This window comes from Taudactylus pleione, unplaced genomic scaffold (assembly GCF_031769625.1).
Source record: "Taudactylus pleione unplaced genomic scaffold, aTauple2 ptg000038l, whole genome shotgun sequence".
In the NCBI taxonomy this organism is placed as follows: domain Eukaryota; kingdom Metazoa; phylum Chordata; class Amphibia; order Anura; family Myobatrachidae; genus Taudactylus; species Taudactylus pleione.
Window position 1 is genome coordinate 4,843,740 of NW_028284440.1, and position 21,501 is coordinate 4,865,240.

The 21,501-nt window shown below is 43.8% G+C and overlaps 1 protein-coding gene across 1 annotated transcript in view; it reads left to right on the plus strand.

Annotated features, from left to right (window-relative positions):
• The window catches only part of LGR5 (leucine rich repeat containing G protein-coupled receptor 5), a 197,427-nt gene that overhangs the window by 126,325 nt on the left and 49,601 nt on the right, over positions 1–21,501 (plus strand). Inside the window, exons 7-11 of the mRNA XM_088452470.1 lie at positions 9,603–9,671; positions 10,656–10,727; positions 16,955–17,026; positions 18,218–18,286; positions 18,398–18,469. Of these exons, the coding sequence (XP_088308596.1) occupies positions 9,603–9,671; positions 10,656–10,727; positions 16,955–17,026; positions 18,218–18,286; positions 18,398–18,469 (354 nt within the window). The remainder of the gene's footprint in view (positions 1–9,602; positions 9,672–10,655; positions 10,728–16,954; positions 17,027–18,217; positions 18,287–18,397; positions 18,470–21,501) is intronic.

Here is a 21,501-nt window from a genome sequence, read left to right on the forward strand (position 1 = left end):
ATTTACTGAGAAAAATGTTGATGTGTTCAATACTTATTTTGCCCGCTGTATATATTTCAAAGTTTATTGAGTAATATATGATCGCTAAGATAATGTTCTTGCCTTCAGTGTCCTGGCAGGGACTTTAGTAGCCACTAGTGGACTCTGAGCAAAGATCACATAGCTCTTCACTTAACTTCCAGCTGTGCTGCACAGTCATTGGCAGTTCACAAGTATGCCCTATACAGTAGATGAACTTCCAACAACTGTGTAGTGCAGTGGGTGCGAGAATTTTGAAATGGTCGTAATGTTAACATGCAGTATTCCGACATTGACCACGGTGACATTCATCATGTCGACACTAAAGAAATGACGACATGATTACAATGTTAACAGAATATCTCTGGTGGTCTGCAGTAGTGTCTTCTGGGTCTGGCAATGATGTCATGGTGATTTCTGGCAGATACTGCATGGCTTTCAGCAGTAAGTATGACTAATCCTAACCCTTCCCCTAGTGCCTAACCCTCCCCTCCCATAGCCTAACACCTCCCCCTCCCCATAGTGCCTAACCCTAATCTCCCCTCCTATAGACTAACCCTATCCCTCCCCCTAGTGCCTAACCCTAACCTTCCCTCCCATAGCCTAACTCTCCCCTACCCCTAGTGCCTAACCTCCCCTCCCAAAGTCTTACCCTCCCCCTAGTGCCTAACCCTAACCTCCCCTCCCAAAGTCTAACCCTCCACCTAGTGCCTAACACTAACCTCCCTCCCATAGATTCACCTTCTGCTGCACGGTCCATACAGTATGTTGACATTTTCAGAATATCCAGAAGACTCTCCTGTACTCCCAGTAGTGTAGATCAGCCAGATCCCCAAGGAAGTAGGTGGTCTTAGGGCTTGTTGATACCATTTGCGATGAATCGTGTCACCATGCCGCGTCCCCTGTGGCACAGTGCAGTAATTTGTGGCATTGTAAAACATGGAGCCTCATTGATGATATTTGCCACAACACACCTCCTGCACCTCCCACATGGACCTCCACTTCTCGGAGAATAAATAACGTACAACTGCAAATATGCTGTACATACCAACTTTAACCTATAGTAAAGGTGGCATTAATGGTATGTAAGTGAAGGGTGAAGTCACACCTGTGCTCAAAATGTGACATTAATCTACTTTGGACAAACAATTGAGTTACTACAATACAATACCCAGAACTTCCTCATGTGTCTAAGAACTCGCAGCGTCCTTGCTCACGTTGCAATACTTCCCAGGTATTTACTGTTCCCATTCACCAAGCTTTTCTGGTGGGTCTGTTGCAGTCAAACATTGTTCTGTTCTATTTTAAACCAGGTAAATTGGAAGTGATGCTTTATGTCTCCTGATATAATTGTTCTGTCTTTACCTCAGAAGTGGCACCAGTCAGCTTAGAAAGGCTTAAACAAAGTACATATTTTTTGTGTCTCTGGCAGCACATGCTCAATAGTGGCGCTTTCTTTTAGAAGGATTATGCACATAAAAAAAGCCTCTGACAGACTCTGAAAAGTGATTTTTAAACTGTGTTTATAATAACATGGCTGCTAAATCCAGAGATGAAGTGTAGTTTCCTCCCTAGTAAATAATATAGTGATAAAAGAAGATTGCAAATTCTACGGTTAGGCCTTTCATTAAGCCAACCCTGTGCTCAATATTCCACACAAAGCTGTAGCATGTATATCACAAACGTCAAACATGCACCTAGACAGCCTCATAACCGCATGACTAGCATGAAACATTAATACATAAGAATATGCATGTTGGGACTCATTTAAAGTTATGGGAAATAAAGTTGGAAGGCAGACATATATGAAGATGGAAGAGGGCTTATCCTAGCCATGTATTAATTGCAGTGTTACAGCAAAGCTGTCTAGTACATGTGTCCTACATGCAAAGAGCAGGCAGTAATTCCTACATGCAAAAAAAATAAGAGTTATGGTATAACATACCTTTGTTAACTCTTTTTCTTCGAGGTCCATGGGGTCCACAGCCATTACGTTGGGGTATGAATCCCGGTCACCAAACAGTTAATACAAATGAGCTCTCTGCTCCCAGGATGCACTGGGTTTCCTCCTCATATACCCCACCTCCTGCCTCAGGTAGCCAGTTCGTTTTCCAAGCTCAAGCAGGCAGAGACAAACAAAGGGTAAGAAAGAAAAGATCCATACTTACGAGTCCAGACTCTGAAGAGAAGAACTACGGAAAAACCTCCCCCAGAACTACAGGTGCGTCTGGGTGGGTGTCCTGTGGACCCCATGGACCTCGAAGAAAAAGAGTTAACAAAAGTATGTTATACCGTAACTCTTATTTTCTTCTTCGGGGTCCATGGGGTCCACAGCCATTACGTTGGGGATATCCCAAAGCACTATCCCTACGGGCAGGGACGCCCCTGACTCTCGGAAGAGAGGAGAATCCTACGCCCGAAGGAGGCATCCTGAGAGGCAAAAGTGTCAAAGGCATAACATTTTACAAAGGTATGGATGGAAGACCATGTGGCTGCTTTACATAATTGCTCAGCAGAAGCACCCCGGCGGGCTGCCCATGATGGACCTACCGCCCCAGTAGAATGTGCCGTCACTGAATCCGGCACACGCATACCAGCCTGTGTATAAGCCAATGAAATTGCCATGCGAATCCATCTGGCCAGTTTCTGTTTATTGGCTGGCCAGCCACGCTTATGACAACCATAAAACACAAAAAGTGAATCGGACTTCCTCCATTTGCTCGTGCGTTTAACATAAGTTCTCAACGCACGGACCACATCAAGGGAAGCCTCACCTTGTGAGAGACTTGTGCCCTGAAATGCTGGAACTACTATTTCTTCATTAATATGAAATTTAGACACCACTTTCGGAAAGGTAATTCTCCCTAGTACTTAGTACTGCTCTATCTTGATGAAATATCAAGAACGGCTCCCGGGAGGAAAGCGCAGCTAAATCCGACACTCTACGTGCAGATGCCATAGCAAGGAGGAATACTGTCTTTGCTGTTAGCCACTTGCTGTCTATTGAATTTAAAGGCTCGACGGAGGAGCCTGTAAAACCTTCAGAACTAGAGACAAGTCCCACGGAACAACCGGGGAAACGACGGGAGGCTGAATCCTCAACACCCCCTGAAAAAAGGTCTTTATATCCGGTCTCAGAGCAATTTTATGTTGGAACCAGACTGAAAGAGCTGACACCTGTACCCTTAAAGAGGCCAGGCGTAGCCCTTTTTTCAGACCGCTTTGAAGAAAATCCAGCACTCTGGATATCAGGAATTTATGTTGATCATACCCTTTCAGTTCACACCACTGAAAGAAAGTATGCCAAACCCTATAATATATACAGGCTGAGGATGGTTTCCGTGCCTTCAGCATCATCCGTATAACAGACTCGGAAAACCCCTTTTCCCTCAAGACGGAGGCCTCAAGAGCCATGCCGTCAAAGATAGCCGATGAAGATCCGGGTACCAGCAGGGACCCTGTAGCAACAGATCTGGTCTCAATGGCAGAGGCCATGAAGTGTCTATGGAGAGAGACCGTAGATCTGTGAACCAGTGCCGTCTCGGCCACGCCGGAGCTATTAATATGACGGTGCTGCCCTCTTGTTTGATCTTTCTGACCACTCTGGGCAGAAGAGCAAATGGGGGAAACAAATATACCAGCTTGTAACGCCACTTTACTGTCAGTGCGTCTATAAACTCGGCTCTCGGATCTCTTGTCCAGGATCCGTACCTGGGAACCTTGTTGTTCCTTCTTGATGCCATCAGATCTATTTCTGGTAGACCCCACCTGCACACAGAAAAAAAGAGATTTGCCCCCCCAGCAAACTGCAGCAAAAACAATACTTAAATCCTACATGATAATAGCGATTCAGAGGTATTAGTTACATACATTTGCAAATATATGAATAAGCGCCAGGCCAATCGTCAAGGCTCCTCTATACTGGCGTCCCTAGCATTAAGGGGTTCACGTCCGAGAAGCAAGGCACCCCAAAAAAATTCCAACCAAGGGTCATCCCCAGGGCATCACACGAAAAAGGGAAAAAGGTGATAGTGAAGTATAAAGAAAAGATGTGTAAGTATAAATCAATAAGTGTTAATGAAATGAGAAAGAATTAAAATGACATAAATAATATACAAACAAAGGTTCCGAAAAACCTGTGGATGTAGTGCCCATTCCCCTGCATTTATCTCTTGCCGACTGAGAAAATTGGCCTCCCAATTCAGGATTCCTGGAATGAACACGACAGATATCGTGGGCAGATAAGTCTCTGCCCATACCAGGATTCTTGATACCTCTGCCAGGGCGGCCCGACTCCTCGTGCCCCCTTGATGATTTAGGTAGGCGATCGTGGTGCGATTGTCCGACTGTATCTGCACCGACCTGCCCTTTAAGATTTCCTGAGCCTGCACTAAAGCTTTGAATATAGCTCTTAGTTCAAGGATATTTATCGGTAGCCGGCTTTCCGTCACTGACCACTTTCCTTGGAAAGTGTGTGACCCCGTCATCGCCCCCCAACCTTGAAGACTGGCATCGGTTTTGACTAATGTCCAATCCAACACCCAAAAGGGGCGACCCTGCCTGAGATGCTTTGTCTGCAACCACCAGGTCAGGCACAACCGTACCTCTGGAGAGAGATGCAGCAGCTGGGACCTGATCGTGCGATGATCCTTGTTCCAGCAAGACAGAATGAATTGCTGCAGTGGTCTGGAGTGGAATTGAGCGTATTCCACCAACCTGAAGGTGGCCACCATCGACCCCAGGACCTGCATAGCTACTAGAACGGATATTTGCCTGTTGCGAAGCAACCTGCGTATTCATGATTGTAGAGCAAGGATCTTCTCCTACGGCAGATATATTCTCTGCACCACGGAGTCCAATCTCGCTCCCAAATGACACATCTGTTGTACCGGACAGGGTGACGACTCTTGCCAGTTTATGATCCAGCCGTGACTGTACAGACATGATACTGTCAGCCTCAAATGATCCTGTAACTGCTGTGGGGACTGCCCCAGCAACAGGAGGTCATCCAAGTAAGGCAAAATCCTGACGCCTTGGCGCCTGAGGCATGCCATCATCACTGCCATTACCTTGGTGAATACCCGAGGGGCTGTGGACAGGCCAAATGGCAGGGCCTGGAACTGAAAATGTTCCTCCCCTACGGCAAAACAAAGACATTTTTGATGAGCCTGTGTGAATGGGATGTGAAGGTAGGCATCTTGTATGTCTAGGGACACCATATAGTCCCCCTGTTCCATTGCCAACACAATCGATCGCAATTTTTCCATCCTGAACCCGGGGGCTCGAACAAATTTGTTGAGCTCTCTCAGATTTCGAATAGGCCGGTATGACCCATTCGGTTTCAGAACCAAGAACAGATTGGAGTAAAACCCCTCTCGGAACTGGTTCTCTGGCACCGGAATCACTACTTCTGATGCTAGTAAGGCAAGAATAGCCTTCTGAAGGGCCAAAGCTCTTTCTGAACCCACCTGCGGGTTTACACAAAAGAACCTTTGAGGAGGAGTCCTCCAAAACATCAGGGCGTACCCTCAGGAAACAACTCCCCGAACCCAGGCATCCTCTGTCGTGAGGTGCCAGGGCTCTGAGAACCGAAGCAGTCGGCCCCCCACCCTGGGATCCCCCAGGGGGAGGCCCGTCCCATCAGGCCACTGGTTTATCCTGGACGCTAGATCCTGGACGTTTGTTCTGCCAGGGCTTCCTGGGTCCTGCCTTTCTTGGTGGAAATCTTGCTGAGGGCTGTCCTTTGGCCTTGCCCTGCGGCCGAAACCCCCGAAAGGACGCCCTCCTCAATTTAGACGAGGTTGCTGATGGTAAACCTGCCGTCTTTGAGGCTGCCATGGAGGATACAATTTTGTCCAGTTCTGGACCAAAGAGCACATCTCCTGTGAATGGAAGGAATTCTAGGGCCTTTTTGGACCCGACATCTGCCCTCCAATTCTTCAACCAGAGGATCCTACGTGTCACCACGGACTCAGCTGAAACTTTAGAGGAAAGGATCCCTGCATCCAAGGCAGCATCACCCAAATAAGAGGCCCCTTCTCTAATAAAGGAGATCATATCCAGTTGCTCCTTAGAGGCATCTGGTAAAGACTTCGTTAGAGTTTTGGCCCACTCCTCAATAGCTCTTGCTACCCAGGCAGTGGCCATAGCTGGGCGGGTGGCCGTTCCTGCCAGCGAAAAAATTGATTTGAGACAAGACTCCAGTCTCCTATGCGTGGTTTCCTTCAGCGAAACTGCTGGGATTAGCAAAGTGGTACGTTTAATCAGCTGTGCCACATGCGCATCAACTGATGGTGGATTCTCCCACTTGGCACAGTCCTCTGCTGGAAAAGGATATAGAAGCGCCATTCTTTTAGAAGAATGGCTTATCTTATCCGGACGGACCCAGGTTTCCTCCATAAGTTCTGATAAATGTTCAGACTTTGGGAATTCTGCCTTAACCACTTTTTGGCACTTGAACAGGGGGGCTTTCCTAAGCGGAAGATCCCCTTCCTCGATATTTAACACCGACTTTACAGCCCTTATCAGAAAAGGGACATCGGCTACTGGGAAATGATCATCACCCTCCTCGGAGCTAGACTCCTGCGAAAAGTCCTGTGCCTGTTCCTCCTCGGAGGAGGCACTCGAGTACTCACCCATGTAAGGCGGTACATGGCGCCTAGATTTAGGCTGCTTTGGCTTGACAGCCTGAGGCTGAAAAACCCCCGAGGATGATGCCATAACCTTACCAGAACCAGGGTCCATCCAAGGCGGCCACATCACGGGCATAGGATGCATCTGCTGAGGCAAACTCCAAACTGGTGGTACCGGGGCAGCCAGCCGTCCCGCCACCTGAGCCATAACCTGAGAAAATGATACCCAAGGAGGCTCAGGGCCTGAAACAGGCAAACTTAATTGGTGTGGTGGGTGTCTGAAACAGTTCCCACAAAGCCCATTTTGTAGAAAGTCCTGTGGGGACAAACCTGCCTTGCAGGCTACACAGGATATAAGCAATGGGGCTCCCGCCACCTGACCCTCAGACTCCTTAGACATAACACTATGCCACTGGTTCTGAGTGTATATGTGCTGCTTTCTACTCTCAACCCACACACCTGTAGCAAGAGAAGGGGAGAGACAGTGACAGTATACAGGAATTACAGTTCTTTTACAGAAGAAACAGTATCCATAAACAACAATCACGTCATGCATAAATACTCTGCGAGCCATATGCATATAAGCTCTCACTGCAATAATCAGCCTCAGCTTAGGTAGGATAGAGCCCTGTAAAAACCTAGACCAGCAGTAGGCAAGGTATACAGGGAGACTGCCCAGCATCCCTCTTGTAAGAGCAGCGTTCAGAGAGCAACTGACATACACGCTGGCTGCCCTATATGGAGGCTGGGAGGAACAATCCACAATCAACTGTGCCAGAGACTGAACTAGCGTGTGGATTGGGGGAGGGGCCGCCGGGGAAGCGAACAAGCCATATGCCTCCTGACTGCAGCGTGCCTCTGGCCAGTCTCACCGCCGGAGGCCGGACCGCCACGTGGTCCCGGTGTCAGCGGCCGCCGCGACCACCTGCTTACCTGCCATCCCCTTGATCCGGTTGCGGTCCAGGGCCAGAAAGCCCCTGCCGAATCCCCCACCAAGGACCTGCTGGGGCTAGCAGTGTGGCGCTGGAGGAGGTAGTTGCAGCGCGTGGCCGGTGCGCCTCCAATAAGGCGCGAGGCTGCTTCCAGGACAGCTCAGACCACCCGCTGAGATAGAGAGTAAAACTCTCTTTTTTTTTTGTACTCGTCTGCAGGACTGCTCCAGCAGTCCCACTGTCTATGTGGTGAACACACCAAACAGGAAGAACTGGCTACCTGAGGCAGGAGGTGGGGTATATGAGGAGGAAACCCGGTGCATCCTAGGAGCAGAGAGCTCGTTTGTATTAACTGTTTGGTGACCGGGATTCATACCCCAACGTAATGGCTGTGGACCCCATGGGCCCCGAAGAAGAAATGCATTGTTACCCCTTACGTGGTCTGTCCAGTGGCAGATTTGCATGTTTAGCTGCATTTGCCCTTATCTCTAAATGGCGATCAAAGCAAAGATAAGAGAAAATCCCAATCCTTTTCCTTATTCTGACTTTCAACAATATTGTTCTATCTCTATGACTTGCATAACAAATCTAAATTTTATTTAATACTGTATATCTAATGACTAAAATAAACTATTGTATACAGCCTATAAACTAGGGATGTGCAGGCTCGGATAGGTTCGAGTTTGCACGTGGAGTTCGGATTTTTCCCTCCAAAAAAACGGAACTCAGAACGAGGCAAAACGTCATCTTACATGGACGAACATCATCATTCCAGGACAAAAGTCCAGGAATGATGATGTTCGTCCATGTAAGATGACGTTTTGCCTCGTTCTGAGTTCCGTTTTTTTGGAGGGAAAAATCCGAACTCCACGTGCAAACTCGAACCTATCCGAGCCTGCACATCCCTACTATAAACCTAGTAAATCACAGACTGCTAATTGTGAATGTTCAGTATTTCCTGCCATACGAAGAGAATTTACAAGCACCAAGGGCTCTATTTACTACAATCCGCATATTGAATGCGGATTGTAGTGTGATATTACCGAGTGAATTCGCATTGCGAATTCAGGCAATATCACAGGGATTTACTATAAATCCCTTGCAGGGACAGAGCTTGCGATAAAGCTCTGTCCCTGCGGATCCCATCCGCACTCTAGTCGCGGTATTTTCGGAAAAAATACCGCGACTAAGAGCCCGCGCATGCGCCGACCGACCACCGCTACTACCCCCCACCGACGCTAAGCCCCGCCCCCGGTGCTAAGCCCCGCCCCCCGCGATCGCGGACCCCCGCGACCCCCCCTCCCTTCATTACACTTACCTGCATCCTCCTGGCCTCCGGTGATCCTCTCCAGGCTTCCCGATCAGGTGATCCATACTGCACTGGGGCCCGATCACCTGATGACCGGGCCCCAGTGCACTGTGGGAGACCAGCTGACCGGAGAGGAGCCATCACCGGAGGCCCGATCACCGGTCCCTGGATTCAGGTAAGGAAAAAAAAAATGTTTAATTTTTTTTTCTTTTTTTTACAGTAATCAGCTTGCGGTCTACTTAGACCACATAGCTGATTACTGGTACCGGCTCCCGCCTCTGCTCTCTCCGTTAGAGCAGAGTGGGAGCCCAGTAACCGGGGGAGACCCTGGATAACGCCACCTCCAGGTGGCGTTATTATCACAGGGCTTCCCCCGGTATTTTTTTACAATTTATTTTTAGTAACTTGCACACAGATCACATTTCCCATTACAATTATGGGAAATGCGATCTGCTTTACTAAAAATAAGTGATACTGGGGGTTGGAGTAGAATTTTACTAATTCTACTCCAATTGCCCTGTAATAACTACAGGTGAAACTAAAATAATGTGAAAAGGGTGTGAAAACACCCTTTTTCACTTTATTTTAGTAAAAATAATGTTAATAAATAGAGCCCCAAGTGTTGTATTGCTTTATGAGATTGTTTGCATAATACGCCCTCTGCTGGGATCACAGCTGACAAGGTGTTCATGTGCGTCTTCCTGATTTCAGAGATTTAAACTACAATAATCTAGACGAGTTTCCTGCTGCTATCAAAACCCTCAGGAACCTTAAAGAGCTGTAAGTGAAATGCAGTGTTCAATAATGCAAGCTTTGTGCTAGTAGAAAAGTATGAAAACACAAATAATGGCTGAAGGTGACTCAGAAGCATAAAAGTAATGTATAATGAAAAGTTAGTGTATTGCTACTAGCAGATTAGTGGATATGATGACATTTCAGAGTTCCAAAGATGACATCAATAATTGCATAGTGCTTTAAAAACCATAGATCATTCTTCTGTAACAATGGCATGAAATGTATTATAACAATAGTTTACCATGTACCCATCACACTTATGCTGCATACACACGGCCAGAGATTGTAAAAACTGTTCAATCGTTCATATCTTTGACATGTGGGGCATGCACGAACGATGTGCGTTCCCGCATGTGAGATAACGATCTCTGAAATCTGATGTGTTTGCAGTCAGATTTTAACGATTTCATTCATTTTAATACTGTCAGAAATCGTTAAATCACTCATCGTTGATTAAATCGTTCAAATCGTTGTAAAAATCGTTCAATCGTTCACCTGAAAAATCTGATCGTGTGTATGCACAATTAGAGGTATATTTACTGAATGTCAATTTTCATCGATTTAAAATCGTTTAAAATCGATCAACATTGATGTGTTTCTAGGGCTAAAACACACATTTACTAATACTTAAAAACCAAATCAAAAATTGTCTGTTAATAAACATTGATTTTGAACAATATTAAATCTATCAAAATCGAACTTTAGTAAATATACCCCTAATTTTCTGTGTCTGTCATATATATGATATTAAGCATAAAGTCACTAGATTAGTAGCAGATTGAACAGGTCAGGGAAAGTGTTTTTACTGATGAGAGAAAGAATGGAAAGGGGACTCCACCACTAACCATCTCTCTATAGCAATCTTTCCTGGATGTCTGCACTGTTGACACAACTAGCCTGTGAGTTTGGCCCATATACTTATGGTTAAGTTTCATCCGTCGTTATATAATGTCTAATCTTTTATTTTAGGGGATTCCATAGCAACAACATCAGGTCTATCCCAGAACATGCATTTATTGGGAACCCCTCTCTTATCACAATGTAAGTATGTGTTTTTATTTATTATATTAATGACGCAGTTAATGTATAAGCCTCTCTAATGGTATTGTACACCGAATAATAAGGACATTACACACTATGGCTCTGGTTATGAGTTGGTGCATTTACTTGTAAAAACACATATGCAAAAAACAAACAAACATGAATTTAAGCATATATGCGAAATTAGTGCTGGTGCATTATGAGTACCAGCAGGGCCTGGTATGCTTAAACTGTTTGGATTTCTGAACTACAAGTGCCAGCATGTCTATGGTTGCTAAAACATCCCTTCACTTATATAAATGCAAATGGCAGCATGTCCTGGTATCTGGGAACCTGCTAGAGCTGTAGAGCACCTGTAAGTTATAAACACATAGACATCATGAAATAAATGTATATTGTATACTGCGCAAACTGGCGAGGCTCCAACCCTTTTAGCGGAATCTCCAGCACTCTCCGTCTTCAAACTACTATGTTCTGCTCTGTGGATATCTGTATTAGCTACAATGAAACTAACATGCAAAGCGTATATTTTTTTATACACACAAGAACATTAGTCTAGCCTCAGCATTAATAGAATTACAATACATTGTCGCATACAGTATAAGCAATGCATACCTGCCATCACCTTTGAGTGCGCAATCGTTGGTGGCATGAACGCATCATGGTTGGCCTGACCATACCCACATAGACTGCGTTTTTAGCACACAAAAAAATCCATTTCCTAAGTCCCCTGTATATCAGGACAGCGGAATAGTCCCCTAATAGCATATAGTTGGGGCGATGAGCAATGCACTATAGGTTGATGAAAGTAGAAAAAAGTATTTTCATAATTTAAGTTCAAGAACTGTCATATCCATATAGCTTAAAGATGCCTACACCTATTTTTTTAATTTATATTATTTATTAACAGATATTTATATAGCACACATATTCTGCAGTGCTTTACAAAGAACATTTGGACATTCACATCAGTGGTTCTTACAATCTATTCCCTAACCTAACTATGTTTTGGATAATGGGAGGAAACCAGATTACCTAGCTCAAACCCACGCAAAAACGGGCAAAACACATTAACTCCACACAGTTAGGGCTTTGGTGTGAATCAAGCCGCAGACCTTTGTGCTGCCTTGTGTCTAAGCATGTTTTTTATTTCATATATTGCAATACCTAATCGGATTGTGAGCACTGCTCTCATGTCATTAACTATAGGTAGACTGTGTTTAGACAGGACAGCCTGCACCCAATTATATACCTATGTGTGCACAGCAAGATCCACAGCCTAGCAGAGATGGATATATACTATACATATTTTGCTCATCGTATGTGACTCAATGGGTTTTTCAAAGAAACATTCTAAATAAAACTACAGTGTAATGGCATACACCTGACATCTTGTATGAATTGTGCAATAAAGATTATTAGCACAAATGACTATGTTTTATCCCCACTTTAACAAGACTCACAACTAAATCTTTGAAGACATTGATATACTGTAAATGAATATTTTATAACTAAGATTGCCTGCGTAACATTTTATGACAATATATGTGTGTTCCAAGTGGATTTGTACAAAATGACCCCAAACAATGGTTGAAAAGTTACAACAGAACATACGAACATGAAGTCATTCAACCAGCTGTCGTTGCCACAATGATGGAGGTAAAAAATTCGATTAGTGTAAAACAAAATAGGAAATAAAATTGACATATTCCAGCTCAACATAATCACATTAGACACAGGCTTTGTACTACGCATGGATTGAGCTGAGACAATTGTTTCAAAACTTAAGAGCCATTTAAAGAAAATCAAAATGCACCACAGTGTGGCCGTATAATCCTATAACCAAAACCACATTCCACACTGAAATGATTAGACAGCGGAGCAAGACATGAAACAGTACACAATGCTAGTAAATCAAAGGAGACAATTGTAATTCAGATGCTGAACAGCACACAATGTTGAAAAGCATAGCCCAAAGTTCAGAACACCTAAATGATTCATTTTAACCCCTTTTAACAATACAGGAAATTCATAAATAATTATTAGTTATGCATCCACTGGCGTTACAAATAGGTCCGATGGTCATTCATACCGATCCCGTTTTGGACATTCATTCATGAATATCATCTGCGCTTTCGTAAAATTAAATTAATATCTACATTTGTCATTTAATTATCACCAGGTGAATGTCCCTTTTATGGAGCATACACACGGTCAAATATGTCAGATGAACGATTTGAACGATTGAATGATTTCTGACTGCATTAAAATGTATGGAATCGTCCAAATCTGACTGCAAACACATCAGATGTCAGATATCGTTATCTGACAAGCGAGAACGCGCATCGTTCATCTGACAAACATGTCAGATATGTCAGATTTTCCTTCAGATATGAACGATTTTTAAAATCGTTTTTGTACAGATCTGAAGGAAAATCTGACCGTGTGTATGCACCATTAGACAGAGTAAGCAAATGTATAAAGTAGGTAATATTTCCTCAGGTGATACTTATGTATAGGATTGTTTGAGGTTTCCCTGTAGCCAGTACCATTAGCCTCCTGTATGCCCCTTATGCTGCATACACACGGAACAACTTGAACATCCATAGATATCGTTGATAGATTTCCCTCCAACTTTCTGTAGTGCAGGGCAAACGATTTTGGTTGTACACACTGATAGATATCTATGATAGATATTTCAGTGAAGCTATCTTTTTACAGGCAAATCTTTTATATTTACATAGCATATTAGGCCCCAATATACATTTATGTGAAAAAACCTACAACTTTATAATTGATTAGTTCTGACACCGCCACGTTATTTTGTACATCATCCACTTCACTAAATATCTGCTATTCCTCTTATCTATGTTTTACCTTCACATATTACCCACCATCTGCAACTTTGTGCGGTTGTAAAAGTGCACACGTGAAAAAGGTATGTGACTGTGAGTCACAGGGACATGCTGGTGAGTCCCAGGGGTATGGCCTGGCATCATGCTCACATTTTCCACCACTCAGGTGGCATGCCCAGCACTCCCTTGACTACTGGGTTGCTTGCAGCCTCTCCTGACATTATTTAGATGTGTGCGGAATCTATTGCCCTGCTCTGCCATGAGAGTGCCTCCCCCCAACCTGCCCCACAACACAGCGAGGGACACTGCAGTCTGCAGGTGGGACAGCAGGACAGTTCCTGAAAAGCAGGACTGTCCCACAAAAATCTGGACGCTGCACAATTCCTACCAGCTGCCATAACGCAGTTTACTGCAAACTGTGGGCCTGAGTCTGACCCGGTCGCAAGTGCTGTGCGCTCGCAACCCGGGTCGATGGTAGGCCAGTGCGCAGGGCACCACCATAGTAAGAAAAGTGCAGTGTAAAGAGATAGTTAAGAGCTGTAGCTGCTCCTAACTATCTCTTTACACTGCACTTTTCTTACTATGGTGGTGCCCTGGGGCAGCTTGGCTGGGCCAGTTTTGGGGGGACCTGCGCTCTGGATTTGAACCCTAGTATGTTAGAGACCTACCCGAAAGAGGTTACCTGGATATGGTGGGTAAGCCCATAACCTTGGCCATGATTATGCTAAAAACCTCTATTGATTGCAAAATGTTATTGCATTTATATATATTATTAATAATTTGGAGTTGTGCACCTGAGATTTGTCTGTTTCTGTGCCTGCAATTAGTCTCATCAGGTAGCACCTCCCATCATATATATATAGTCAGGTTGTGCAGTCCAGAAATCTTTCCCATATATCACACACATTTTCCACAGAGCTTTATAGAGCATTTTTGGCCATTCACGTCAGTTCCTTCCCCAGTGGAGCTTACAATACATATTCCCTACCACATGCGCACACACATACACATAAGTGATATAACCAACAGTCAGGGACAGCAGCTGTTGAAATCAATAGCTGCAGTTGTCAAATCGGTAAGTGCTACTGGCCGTTCATACATTGCCTCCCCACTTCGGCACCCTAGCTAGGGATAGAGGCGCAGATAATGACATAGCGTCTCTGTCATTCTGATCACTTACCTACATTACTAAATGCAGGTAGTGGTAACTGCAGCATATAATGTGCGCAGTTACTGAATTTACCCCTAAAGCCCCTTCATACATCTGTCCCTTTGTGCTTTGGTGATCTTAACTGAATAATCTGTACACTTTTAGTGCGTCAGTGTTTCTGTGTCCTTGACATTGAGTCTTATGTATTCCTGCTTGGTGGTGTTGACCGCTGCTTTAGCATTATTTCTTGGTATGCTTTTGATAAGTGTAGAAGAGACTGGACAGTGAAAGTAACCTTCTCCTGTCAGAGTCATATACTGCCTATTAGCTACAGTGACTCTTTAAATCTTACTTTGATCAAGGAGAGTAGAAGCTTTCCTCATTAATCATATGGCTCCAGAGTCAATGCACAATGCAAGCTTTGATGATATGCCCACAGTGACGATATAGATATAGGCAGCCTCAGTACCTGATGTGTTGTCTCCCTCTTTGGGCCTTTTGTTGCTTCTTTAGCTGATTACTTCTATATTTCCGAACTCAGCACTTGATCTCTAGGTGATCAGATTTTTTGCATACAAAACACATTTGTTTCATCTTGCTGGCCACAGTTCCCATCACCATCTTGCGTCTTCAGTGCCAGTTCTGCTTTGGTCACATTGTCATTGCTATTGCTCTCATTGCTATTGCACTTTTGTTTTCCCACAACTAATTTGTAATTTTGACATATGTTTATGTGTACTATTTGCTCTTCATTTATGCTAAGTAAAAAGACCATGGGTTTATGTATGTTTCTCGATCCATCATTTGGGAGTAGAATGGATCTAGCTTTTTTTCATGTATTTCCAGTTTGGTCACAGTGATCTTGAGTTACACACACACAAAAACACACTCACACACAAAAACACAAAATCATAATAGTGTCTTCATTACGCTCCCATAAAAAAAGTACAAACTGACTCCTGGTGGTTTAGGAACAGTGATTCTTCCAAGTGAGTCACAGCAGATGCTGCTTCTGTGCAGTACCACTTAAACATTTTTTATGTGCCTGCCCTCTGCGCACTTTCTGGTTACAACCAATCCATTTCAAGCAGGGGTATATTAGACCTGAAAACAAAAGCATCATTGCCTGATTATTGGGTCTGCACTCTAGTCTAACTGTTCCTGGACTTTGACCTTGGCTTTGTCTGACTTCCACTCTGGCTCTGGTATCTCTGGCAATGTTCCTGATCATGAGCTTGGACCAACCGTGGCTTCTGACTACCTACATGTGTTCTGAACTTCTGGGCTTTGTCTTTGAATCCGGTTAACGCTTCGTTGGCTACCAGCTACTGGGATTCATTCTTGAATTTACATAATTGCAGCCTGTGTGCTGTGCCATCCATGACAAATACACACAAAACACACAATTAAACAAAAAAGTGGCACAAATTAAACATAGTTCTGATATCCCTTTACTCTCATGATTCACTGAAACCATACATGAAGTCAAACTGAGCTGCATCATCGGAGAAACAGGTGTATTTGATTTTGCAGACATCCAAATGTATTTTCCATGGAGTTTCAAGGACCATAAAGTATATGTGAACCTTGAAAGATGACAGGCATACAAGAAGGAGCGTTTTTTTGCTTGTAGCCCAAATAGGTGCGACCGAAAAACTACAACCACCAAGGTTTTTCTCCCAGGTATACCCACTATGTGTGTAGCTGCATATCATGTGAGGTGCTGGTGGAACCTCGAGCTTAACTGAATAGTCTCCTTGCATTAATTATTTGGCACGTGAAAAGACATTGTGATACATATAGTACTATGCAGTGGTGGCTCCAGAGGTGGGGCTGCAGCGTAGTCCAAAATTCAAATAGGGGAACCACATCAACTGTCCTTTCAAACGCTGTCAAACATTGCCTGGCCACGACTCACAGGCAGTTGTTGTTTCTCCCCTATTTGAATTTTGGGCCCCACCTGCCACTGGTACTATGTACTGTACAGGGAGAGTCATGCCTATAAAAAGTCAGTCTGAGACAGTAGTCTAGGGGGAAGACACATATAGCACATTAATTGAAAAAATCAACGTTTTGCTGTACATTTCTACCTTTTGGGGCTCTTCTTAATAATAATTAATGTGACCTTGTAAGTATTATTCATACGTTAAGGTATGTACTGTATGTATATTTAAACCACATTTAGAAAGTCTTAAATTATTTTTGTTCTTTGTTTTTTGTAGTCACTTCTATGACAACCCGATTCAACATGTTGGGAGATCTGCATTTCAGCACTTGCCTGAACTCAGGACGCTGTGAGTTTTTAAGACTACATTAAATAAATTATTCCAAATAGCTAACACAGAAGGATCTCCATGTATAGATAACGAATGTAATGGAATTGCTTACTGTTTCCTAAAGAAAGATAATGAACAAATAGATCATGAGCCAAGAAGTCACTAGCTGAACTTAAGAAGGAACCAACCTAAAACATATTAAAAAGTTTAATATGTTGTAGTAGATGGTAAATTGCTGTTACCTTTAATTAGATGTGACAACAGATCTGTTTTAGGACATGCTGCTAAATATAGTTGGGCTGATGCTGAATTGAACGTATCCGTTTGCAGAGCAAACCTTGCATGGTTTAACTCTGTATATGCTCCAGAATTATTATTATTATTGTTTATTTATATGGCACCACAAGTGTTCCGCAGCGCCTTACAAAGTACATGACCAAAAAGTGACTAACAGTACAATACAATACAATGGAGGACAAGGACAGGTATAATATACATTGCCACATTGGTGACCATAACATCCAAATAAGCAACAGAGCAGAAGCAACCAAATGTTAAGTACACCTATTAGGGAGTAAGAAGAAGATGAAAATAAAGTAAGGAGAAGCACAAGAGGGTAGAGGGCCCTGCTCGCAAGAACTTACATTCTAAAGGGGCTGTGCAGGCACACAGGCGTGACACAGATGGGGTAAACAGGGATGAGGGAGCTTTGAGCGCATGCTCCAGAATTGAGTGCACGTGAGTACAGGTCATGCATAGTCCTACGTTTTTCAACAACTGCATCTACACTTATGGCTGATGAGTTGTATCTGGGTTGTAACAGGGCGTTCTCACATAGGCAAAATTCCATCAAGGTGTGTACTGCTACTGACGGCTATGCAGATTTGGTCCTAAGCCTGTTCAGTGTTGTATCTTTTGTACCAATAGAAAACCAGGCTTACACAAGGGGGAGGGGGCATCATACTATGTGTATACACTATACAGGTGAATATACACATTTTTTCTGTGTGTGCAACTTACACCCAATTTATCTCAAACTCTTCATCATTCCCAATATCTTCAAAGCACTTTATGACCAGCAATGTGTAAAACAAAGCTATTCGATAGTTTGAACGATTTCCATTATGCATCCATTTGCAAAGTACTTCATGTATTTAAGTTCTGCAAAACTACCATCACTCATTGGTCTAATTTGATTTTTGCATTAAGGATTCTCAATGGTGCATCTCAGATCACAGTTTTTCCTGACCTAACTGGAACAACAAGTCTGGAGAGTTTGTAAGTCCTCGATTTTTGCATTTTTTTATTTTTTTAAAGGCAACATGTGATTTTGATGGCATCGTACTGATTCTGCAAAATTTTAAGTTATAACTACTTATGTTTTCCCAGAACATTGACAGGGGCACAACTGCTCAGTCTCCCCAGTGTGATCTGTGATCAACTGCCCAATCTCCAAGTGCTGTAAGTGTCACAGAAATGTGGGCATTGCTTTACTTTTATATTGAATGAGGCTGTTAGTAAAATGGCAATTGCGGTCAAAAGACAAAAATGTTTAGCCCCTTTAGTTTTCAAAGCATGTAAATGATCATACCCCTTAACACAAGATGGGGACCGGAGAGCCTAAAGCTACTATCGCAGCTGCACAAATACAGTAAAACTCACCAACTCATCAGACCTGCTTTTACTAGTCCAGCTTATACCAGTTTGATGGAAACCATGAGTGTAGCTATAGTGGGTGCAGGGGGTGCTATTGCTATGGGGCCCCAGACCTAGGTCATATAGTTGTATAATGAGTTCCCAGAATTGCTTATTAAGCTATTAGTTCTGTTGCCCGTTCTGAAAAAGTAGGAATCGTCAGCTCTATATGGCATTCTAAATCACTCCCTCTCAGTAAAGCTCCCCACTAATATGATCCATCTCCTTTAGAGCACTGCAGTGTTACATTATATAAACTAAGGGGGAATGTAATATGGCATAAAATTAACTGGCGCCACCAACATGTTGCACAGTATGAACTGGGGACACTATGGTGTGGCACAATATGAATTGTAGGCACTGTATGTAACATAAGACAAACTGGGGGGGGGGCACTGTAATGTGGGGGCTCTGTAATGTGCCATAAAATGAACTGGGGGCACTGTAATGTGGCCCATTATGAACTAGAGGCAAATCAGTGCAGCATAATATGAACTTGGGGGTAAACCAATGTGGCATTATATGAACTGGGGACACTTAAGTGTAGCATTACATTAACTGGGAGAACTATAATGTGGCATAATGTGAACTGGCAGCATTACAATGTGGCAGGGAGGATAGAGGGGGATTCCACACAGGCAGGGTTGTATTAACCCATTGCTGGGCCCCTAGGCTTTCAGGTATTTCAGGCCCCTTTTGGCACTTAAATCTTGCATCTCACTACAACTGACAGCCTGACCCTGGTACAGTAGAGTGTTCCACTGTCTGTATTCCAAATAGTGGTGATATCTCCCTGTGACATGTCTGCAGTGTAGCGTCTTCTGCAGTCACACACTGGGAATGGGATGTGTTAGATGACCCTTGCTGGGGTGGGGGTCTTCAGGATGTCCTTTTGTGTGTATGTGTGTGTGTCGTGGCAGCGTCCTGCACTATGCACTTACCAGTAGGCTGCAGCATCCATCCTGGTGTATGCACTCCAGATCTTCAATCCAGTTGGTTCCACCCCTATGCTGGGGTTTCCTTGCTCTGCACTCAGTGGTGGTTCTCTAGTGGGCAGGCCAGAATCGCTGCTAGTCCTGCAGAATCTCCTTTATCTGTGTGTGCTGATGTCTGGGGGAGAGAACTTTTTCCAGGTAGCAGCGGTGACAGAAGCGGCGGCGGTCACATGTCCTCCCATGAAAGTGTAAAAACCCTGATGCCAGTGCGCTATTGGTCCACCTTCTCCCCCCATTGTCTCAATACAAACCTCAGCTGAATACGAGTGTGCTTTGCTACTTCTTCCAGCGGGGCCCCTAGGCTTCACCTAGTCAGCCTTTATGAATAATACGTCCCTGTGCACAGGATATGAGAGAAATATTTTTAAAGAATAAGCTGATGGTAAAAAAATAGAATGCCAACAATATATAAGTTTTAAGAAGCTGTTTAGCGGTACTAATATTTGTATGCGGTGCTTTCCAAGGTTTTTTGGTATACAATGTTCAAAAAAAAAAGGGGGGGAGTTTTTTTGCAAAGGGCAAATGGGGGCCACACTTCAAATAGCAAAAAATAATAATAAGTATTTGGGTACTTCTGTACGGACTCATTACAGAGAGAACTCAAGTCCGTAAAGTACACAAGTACCAGTATTTGTTATATGAAAGTATTAAAAGTATAAATAACTTTATTAGTAATTTACTCCAAGTGTGAGTGAAGAGATGAACAGAAAAGTGAATTTTAGGTTTATTGGTTCACAAATTAAAAATTGTATCTTTAAAATAGAGCATCAAAAATAGGCTATCTCCAATATATACTTTTAATTCTTTCATATAACAAATATACTGTATATAACTATTTTATATTTTTTCTTTGAAGCTTGCCCCCTTTATTTATTTTTTATGTTCGTTTAAAAAATAAATCCTTCTTTTTTAAGCACTACAATGTGGCATCTGAACTAGAGCACATCTATGGTGAATAACATTAACTAGGGCACTCCTATGGTACATAATATTAACTAGGGCACACCCATACTTGCCAACTCTCCCTGATTGTCAGGGAGACTCCCTGAAATAGTAGCAATCTCCTGACTCCCTGAAGAGTATAGCAATCTCCTTGATTGTACACTTCCCCCTTTATGAAGCTGTTATATATATAAAATATATATATAAAAAAAAAACAATAGAGAGATCGTTACTTACTGACTGCTTTGGGACTCATATACATTTGGATGTAAGCAGGGGCAGAACTACCGGTGGTGCACTGCACCGGGCCCGCCTCAATATAGGTGTGCACACTGCCTGTATGGCAGGTGCAGTGCAGCTGCTTGCCGGGCAGTCTTCAAGGCTGTGACTGACCCAGCCAGCAGCTACACGCAGGGGACCAGACCACAGTGCAGTCAGGATGGACACTATAGGTAGCATAATGTGTGGGGACTACAGTGTAGCATAATGTGTAGGCTCTACAGGTGGCATAATGTGTGGGCACTACAGTGTAGCATAATGTGTGGGCACTAGAGATGGCATAATATGTGGGCACTACAGGTGGCATAATGTGTGGGCACTACAGGTGGCATAATGTGGGAGGTACTACAGTGTGGTATAATGTGTCGGACACCCACTGCATCTCCATGTCACCCACTGCCTCTCCCCTCTCCATGTCACACACTGTCTGTCACCCTCTCCCTGTCACCCACTGCCTGTCATCTCTCCCTGTCACCCACTGCCTGTCACCCTGTCCCTCTCACCCACTGCTTCCCTGTCACCTCTACCTATCACTCTCTCCCTGTCACCCACTGCCTATCCTCTCTCCCTTTCACCCATTGC